The following is a 7,815-nucleotide window of genomic DNA, read 5'->3' on the forward strand; positions in this document are numbered from 1 at the left end:
CTGGTGACTTGACTTGACTTGAGCAACTTGATATTACTCGACACGACACCATACGGCGATATCTTCAGCACTGCAATCATTATCGCGGCATCCATTGTCCCGGAGCATCGGCATCGCTCCATAGCATCATTATCTGTTACAGTCCCCCGTCACCCATTGCAACGCCCGTCGTCCCAACTTTTGTCCCTCTCCCCGACGACAGTAAGCTCGCTACGGCTCCATTGAGCTTATATTGCAGACAACATGTCGAGCTCTTTCGAAAAGTCCGTCAAGGGCGCAACAAAAATCAAGGTACGTGTGTCTCTTTGCGGCGCGCCCAAGTTATCAAGAGTTTAGCAACGATATATGAGCCCAATCATTTTCAGGATTCCCATACCTTTGCTAACTCTTGAACGCTACAGAATGCTCCTCCAAAGACGAAATATATCGAGCATATCCTTGTTGCTACCCATTCCGGCGAAGCTGGCGTCGCTGAGGTCTTTCGCGCACTCACATACCGACTCCGCGATTCAACATGGACTATCGTCTTCAAAAGTCTCATCACGGTGCATCTAATGATACGAGAGGGATCTCCTGACGTGACACTCGCCTTTCTCTCCACACACCGCAATGTATTGGCAATAAGCAGTTTTACGGATGGTACGTTTCGGAACAGACATGACATGGGCTAGCAATTGACACATTGGCAGCACAAATCCAAGGACGAAATATTCGACATTATGCTCACTACTTAGCCGAGCGAGCCCGCGCATACGAAAAGACAAAGACTGATTGGGTACGCGCTTCCGAGTCAAGACTTGAGAAGCTTTCAGTTGAGAAGGGCTTATTACGAGAGACGGAGATTGTGCAACACCAACTCGAAGCCTTGTTAAAATGCGACGTAAGCAAACCGGCTGTACGCTTGATTGCTGCTCGAATTCGGCACTAACAAATCCCAGGTGATGGAGAACGAGCCTGAGAACGAAATCACTATAACTGTTTTTAGACTGCTTGTCTTGGATCTTTTGGCGCTATTCCAAGTTCTTAACCAAGGCCTGATTAGTATTCTCGGTTGGTTTCCCTGCCCCTCCCCCTCTTGTCTCAGCCTGCCGTTTTGGCTAACATTCCAACTTCACAGGTAACTTCTTCGAAATGTCAAAGGTGGATGCCGAGCGTGCTATGGCCATTTATCGAAAGTTCACTAAGCAGACCGATTATGTTGTTCAATACCTCGGCGTAGCGCGACAGCACGAACACCACACCAGAGTCGAGGTTCCCAAGCTCAAGCACGCTCCTGTTAACCTCGGCCGCCAGCTGGAAGAATACCTCCATGACCCCGATTTCGAAGTCCACCGTAGGCAGTACCTGGCCGAGCAGGACGTCAAGAAGATCGGTGGTGGTTCAAGTTCGAAGCAAGGAGGCCTTAGCAAGAAAAAGAGCAGCGATTTCCCGGCACCAGCATCCAACAACCCCCTCCCCAAAGTTGGAAGCCCCTCGACTGGCAATAACGCGCCCGAATCCAAGCCTCAAGCCAACAAGGGTCCTGATCCGGATCTGATCGACTTTTTCGACTCGATCGAACAGAACCAGACGACCATGAACGTAAACCCTCAACAACCTCAACCACAAGCTTTCCAGCAACAGCCAACCGGCATGCCGTTTCAACAGAACGGCTTTGCCGCGCAGCCTACTGGTTTTGCGTCCAACTCATTCCAACAGCCCCAGCAAACCGGCGCATTCATGCAACCGCAACCCCAAATTCAACTTCAACCAGACTTTACCGGAGCCGGCTTCGGAGGCTTCACTCCTCAGCCGCAGGGTTTCCAGCCAAACTCTCTCAGTCCAATTCCCCAAGACTCAATGGCCAACTTCCCCAACGCTGCTCCTCAAGTACAGCAGCCTGCTCAAACTGGACAGCCCCAAGGACTTCAACCTATGCAGACAGGAAGCACCAATCCCTTCCGCCAATCTATGCTTATGGCTCAACAGTCAGGTCTGCCATCATCCGCTACAACACCAAATGTTAACCGCCAGTCTACAAACCCATTCGCCCGATCATCACCACAACAGAATACTTCTCCTTTCTCTCAAAATTCGAACTCTGCTTTCCAAGCACCACCGCCACAACAGCCGCAACAGCAAGCAGCTCCTCTGCAAGCCGCGCCAACTGGCACGAACCCTTTCGCTCGCAACTCCATGCTACCACCAGCAAACCAAGAGCAACGACCACAGACAGCCGGTGCTGCCCTCGCTCCCCAGGCTACTGGCACCACCAACCCCTTCCGACAAGGCGCCTTTGTCAACCACAGCACCGGCCAGGGCTGGCAAGCTAATCAGCAACCGATTGGAGGTGGTCTCGATCAAATCCCAACCGTACCTGTATTCCCGCGCCCAGCAAACCAAGTCCCGTGGCAGCAATAGACCAGTACAGGTTTCGACACACTCTTCTAGCTTTTTTATCCAAATATCCGCATTGCGTTTCTCAACGCACTCTTTGTTTCCATTTCTTGGCTGTACATCCTCCCTTTCAACATAGTAAGCGAGGCGTTTTTCGGGGGATGAGATCGAAAAGACTATTACAAAGCGAAAAGGATGATTTAAATAATAGGCATACTCAGGGGGAACACATATTAGTTTCCTCATGAAACATTGCCATTCGATCCTCTCCTGGTGATTTTCTCTTTTGGATTAGTATAGTAGCAGTCATAAAAACATTATTCTCATGATATTCATTTGTGATGTTCATGTGTCTGGGCATTTATATTGTGTCTAGACCAATCCATGGTATAGTCTATTACCCTGGTTGAAACCATCTCTATTGAGATCCGTGGTATTCGTCGCATGTTTTCCCAAACTCCTTGAAACGCCATAGCTATGCCCATATAAATAATAATGAAAACAGGTTAAAAAGGATCGTCAACGTCCATTTTACCACCTGTTTCACCTGTCGCAGCAGCCTCTTTTGCTGCCGCTGTAGAAACACTCTTCTCAACCTTTTCCTCATCCACAAACACTCCCAGTCCTGAAAACGCCTCGAACAAAGCCCTTGTGAGGAACTCTTCGGGACTATATCCACCAGCCTTGAACGCCTCCTTTGTCCTTGTGATCTCGACCCATTCATTAGAGTAAGTTGCCAGTTTCTCAGGCGCAAGGTCAACACGGTCCGGCATCACGCGCACGCCACCGTATGGATCATATGGTTTGTTATCCACCACAGGACCCTTCTTCTCGCGCAGTCCACGAATAGACAGGCCACTTCCGACGCCGGCTGCTCCGAACGCGGCGTCGCGCTTGTTCTGGCCTCTTTTCTTGAGCATGATCTTGTCCATCGTCTCCGCCGCGCGACCTGTTTCCGCGCTCTGTAGTGAATCGAGCATTTCTTCGCGGAAGCGCTTCGCGTTGACCTTTTCTTCCAGCTCCTCTTGTCGTTCGAGCATGCGGCGCTGGCGCGCTTCTGCTTCTTCTGCTGCGATACGGCGTTGGCGAGCGTCGTCTGATTCGCGTGCTAATCGTCTGTTGCGTTCGATGTCGGCTTTGTGCTTTGCTTCCCATTCCGAGAGTTGCGCCTCTGCTTTTCGCTTCTGTTCGTCGGTGCCGTAAACAAGATCGCTGGTAAGACACTCGACCATCTCGAGGTACTCATTAAAGTCATCCAACGTCTCAAACTCCTCCTCCGTCCTGTTAAACACAGCCGCGACTCGTCTCCGGATATCGACTTCCCGCTCGACGGTCAAGTCCGCAAAAAAGGCCGTCTTGAAGCCGCGCAGACGCAGCGTCTTGTGGCATCCCGCGTAGGGACACTGGTTGGGTCCGTCTTTGAAGATGCGCTCAACGCAGGTTTTGCACATGCGGTGGTAGCATTCCGGGTTGATGCGAAACTCCATGTCGCGGTTGAAATAACGGGTTGTCTTGCAGACGGGACATGTCTCGTCCTGGTCGGGCGGTGGAGGCGCGCTGAGATCTGTGGTGTGGCGTATTGAGACGCCTGCGCGAGACATTTTGGCGGATCGGAATGATGTGAGTAGAACGAGGGATAAAAAAAGAGAAAGATGCCTTTATTGAAAGATGAAGGTTGATAATCAACAAGTGGTTACTATGTTCAAGGTTGGTTCTGCACGGCTGAAGCTACAGGGATAAGAGGCTTGACGGGCACTACCCCATTGGTCAAAGCTTTGGGAGAGATAGCCCCACTATTAGTCTGCCCCTCCATGATTGTCAGCCTTCTCATACTTACCCAACAGCTTCCATCGACTTCTCTCATGACATATCACCAAAACTGCACAAACCATCACAATGACTGATAAGGGTACATTATAATTCCCTCTGGAGATTGATTCTCTTATATATGAGGAATCCTTCATATACTAACTCATGACAGAGCCTACACCCGCCGAGACCGCTGCCGCTACGGCCAAGGAGGCCGAGGAGCAGGCTGCTCTTCCCTACAAGTGGACTCAGACCATCTCTGAGCTCAACGCCACCTTTGACGTGCCCGGAAACCTCAAGTCGAGGGATCTCGTCATTACTATCAAGAAGATGAGCCTACAGGCGGGTATCAAGGGTCAGGATCCAATCATCCAGGTATGTACACACAAATCTCAGGCCTGTAAACCCGACTAACCACTCCAGGGCGATCTTCCTCACGCTGTCCACGTTGACGACTCCACCTGGACTCTCAGCACCAACTCTGATGGCACCAAGACCGTCGAGATCCACCTCGACAAGGTCAACAAGATGGAATGGTGGCCCCACGTTGTCACTTCTGCTCCCAAGATCGACGTGACCAAGATCCAGCCCGACAACTCTAAGCTGTCCGATCTCGACGGCGAGACCCGCGGCATGGTTGAGAAGATGATGTTCGACCAGCAGCAGAAGGAGAAGGGCCTGCCCAGCTCAGACGAGCAGAAGAAGGCGGACATTCTCAAGAAGTTCCAGGAGCAGCATCCCGAGATGGACTTTAGCAAGGCCAAGATTCAGTGAGCGGAACTATAACACAAAAAGAAGTATTGTACGCCTGGAGTTATATAAAAAAGACGTTTCGTTTCGTTGCTGTCGTGGTATTTTATCATCTGCCTTTTGTTTCTAGCGCAACCGCTGCGCGTTCAAGAAAAGCATTGAAGTTTTTTACTTGTTGAAGCATTCCGCCTGCGGGGCTCGATGAGCTGGCTTCATCGGTTATGCGTGCCACAAGAAGTTCAAGGTTAGCCAGATCGGCCTTTTTCTCTTGGGCGCGCGAAAGTTCAGGGGCGTCTCGTCCCCTTTCAACCGCCATGTCTATATCGTGCATTATAGTTGAGGTATCGAGCCGATACTGTATATGTTAGAGAGGCTCGATAAAACGGTTTCAATAGAAACTTACTTTTGACTCTTTGGTATCCTCTTCATGCTTGATACGTACGGCATCCATTTTTAGAGCAACCTGTTCCCTTTCTGCTTTTAGGCGTAATATCTCTTCTCGTAATGAGAGTTTCTCGCGCTGCACCATTTTGACTCGTTTTCTAAGAGTGTGCAAGTCATTCAAATGAATCGCCTAGCTTGTTAGCTTATATCGCCAATCTAGGTGCCGAATATCTTACATGTTGAAGTAATCGAGACGTGAGCTCTTCTTTATACGCCTCGAGGGCCAATATCTTTATGCGGCATTCTTTCTTCTTCTCCTTCTCTTCCGTGTTGCCCAGCGTATCGTATAGCTTTGCAACCACCCCATCAATAACTTCGAAACAGAGATGTGAAAAGACATCCACTACTGTTTCGCCATTCATTATGAACGGTACATCCCCTGCCAGCTGATCCTCCTCGCCATCATCTTCGCCATACTTTTTAACATTGACGAAGCGCTGTACTGTAATCTCAATAGCAGAGCCATCACTGATCCGTCGGGCTTTTTCGGCTTGCTTCGTCCTGCGCACCTGTTTCGGGAGTGGTTTTGGCCCTGTTCTCAGGTTCGTACTGGGTTTTGGTTTGGCTGCTGGTTGCTTCTGTGTCGCCGGACTTCTTGAGGATTGTCCGCGACGTCGTTTCGATGCTGGTTCCTCTTCAACCTGTTCTTCGGGTTCTGCTTCGGGAGATTGAGATCGTATACTTCTTCGGGGACGCTTTCTACCAATGGATTTGGCTGCCTCGACTGCACTGATCGCCTCTGCAACAGCTTCCTCCTCTTCCTGCGTATTCCCTTCCTCCTCCTCAGGTTCTTCAGGTTCTTCAAGTTCCTCGGGTTCCTCCTCAGCTGGTTCCATTGTAATATCGGCTGGTTCCTCCTCGATTTGGTTGTCTTCCGAAAGCTCGTCATCTGCAGGAGCTTGATCCGGTCGTTCTGGCGATGGCTCATCTGCATCCTGGCTCACTTCTGTAGCTCTCGAAGCTCGTCCTTGGGATATTCTCGATCGGGACATCGAATGACCTCCACTTCGGCGCAATTTGCTGACCAGTGGTGAAGAAGATGCTGGTACATCGTCTTCTTCTGCAAGCGTAGTATGTAATCGGGTAATCGATGATAAAGTGTCGATCGGTATATTCTGCGGCGCATCGGGACTTGGGTCATTTCCTTCAGTTCTACCACTCGAAGGTTGGGCATCCGGTGATGTAGAGGTATTCCCATTCGGTAGGACTGGTAATTCGATCTCTGCTTCGTTCTCCTCTGGCGCTTCAATAGATTGCTCTGGACTAGGCAATTCGGGCTCTGCCTCCGATTCCGGTTCGACTTCTGTTTCCTCCGCATCATAGATCGGTTCTTCAACTTCAACAACCTCTGCTGGATTATCCTGCGCGTCTGATTCCTTAGATGTGTCGGGCAGTTCGTAGGGATCGTCTGATCGTATTCTCGGCGACCGTCTTCGCGCGCTTCCCTGCGCCGACACCGACGGTGGAGCCTCATTATCCAATCTCCTTCTCTTAGCAGAAGTATTCGCTGACGAGGTTGGCGGCGCGGGTTTGGGAGCGGCGGGTGTTGAGCTGGCTATGTTAAGGCCTGCAAGATCGAGGTTGAAGTCGAGATTGAAGGATTCATCCTGGATATTCGTGCGCCTGCGGTCGCATTAGCGGGAGTTCTCGATATTTTGAACTAATCAGCCGTACTGGGCACCTCGAAGACGTTGCTGTAGCCGCTCATCGCGGCCCTGCTGGCCTGCGGGTTGTATTAGCAAGTCTGCCGCACGTTTATTTGTGGCTGTTTGAGACATGCCTGTGGCCATGGCGGAAAAGGGTTGTAGTCAGTATTTATCAAGGCATGAATCCTACCCAGATCGGTGGTGTCCAGGTTTAATAAGAGGTTGTGGTGGTGCGATTGGACTTTTTGGGGGGTGATGTTGATGAAGTAATGTTTAAGATGCTGATAGCGCGTGGGGGAGACGCGTTCCAGAGTCGCGGGGCACTCGCATTAAATTAAAGATGTCTCGACAAGTAGCCAAGCTATAAAATTATCTCGTCACGAAAGACCCCCTGTTCCTTTCTTTTATGTATGAAACCAGTTCAATCGTTAATTGTACATGGCTATATTCACTGTTTTTCTGTTCAATCGTGGCCAAGATAAATTCCACTTTAGATGATCTACCACTGAAAGTAAACAAACCTCAGCGTATTGGAGAATTGGCTATTGGGAAGCGTAAGAGACGAAATTATTAGGTCAACTTATGCCACTTAGACCATACCCTTTAGGCTATTTATTTTTGCACACTGAGACTTCAGAGGCCAACTCTTCTACTACCCACTAGACAAACCAGTATCATGCCATTATTTTGTCGCTAAATCCATTTCTATCTTCCAGTCTATATCGCTATTATGCTATACACCCTACTCCATGCATCGCAAAGCAAACTTCCCTCAGTTAACGGGCATCCA

At 50.0% G+C, this 7,815-nt stretch overlaps 4 protein-coding genes across 4 annotated transcripts; 2 read left to right on the top strand and 2 right to left on the bottom strand.

Moving 5' to 3' along the window:
• Positions 1-243: 243 nt before the first annotated feature.
• FGSG_09167 (uncharacterized protein) lies at positions 244-2,400 on the top strand (the record flags this gene model as incomplete). The annotated part of the gene is made up of 5 exons (XM_011330313.1): positions 244-291; positions 402-639; positions 690-880; positions 939-1,050; positions 1,118-2,400. The coding sequence occupies 5 exons, from the start codon at positions 244-246 to the stop codon at positions 2,398-2,400; spliced, it is 1,872 nt and encodes a 623-aa protein (XP_011328615.1).
• Positions 2,401-2,882: 482 nt separating this feature from the next.
• FGSG_09166 (uncharacterized protein) lies at positions 2,883-3,977 on the bottom strand (the record flags this gene model as incomplete). The annotated part of the gene is made up of 1 exon (XM_011330314.1): positions 2,883-3,977. One exon carries the CDS (start codon positions 3,975-3,977, stop codon positions 2,883-2,885), a length of 1,095 nt encoding a protein of 364 aa, XP_011328616.1.
• Positions 3,978-4,247: 270 nt separating this feature from the next.
• On the top strand, positions 4,248-5,336 carry FGSG_09165 (nuclear movement protein nudC). Its single transcript, XM_011330315.1, has 3 exons — positions 4,248-4,285; positions 4,358-4,560; positions 4,609-5,336. Exons 1-3 carry the CDS (start codon positions 4,273-4,275, stop codon positions 4,957-4,959), a joined length of 567 nt encoding a protein of 188 aa, XP_011328617.1. The 5' UTR covers positions 4,248-4,272; the 3' UTR covers positions 4,960-5,336.
• On the bottom strand, positions 5,045-7,169 carry FGSG_09164 (uncharacterized protein; the record flags this gene model as incomplete). Its single annotated transcript, XM_011330316.1, has 4 exons — positions 5,045-5,290; positions 5,339-5,509; positions 5,556-7,002; positions 7,054-7,169. The coding sequence occupies 4 exons, from the start codon at positions 7,167-7,169 to the stop codon at positions 5,045-5,047; spliced, it is 1,980 nt and encodes a 659-aa protein (XP_011328618.1).
• Positions 7,170-7,815: the final 646 nt, after the last annotated feature.

This window comes from Fusarium graminearum, chromosome 4 (assembly GCF_000240135.3).
Source record: "Fusarium graminearum PH-1 chromosome 4, whole genome shotgun sequence".
Lineage (NCBI taxonomy): Eukaryota > Fungi > Ascomycota > Sordariomycetes > Hypocreales > Nectriaceae > Fusarium > Fusarium graminearum.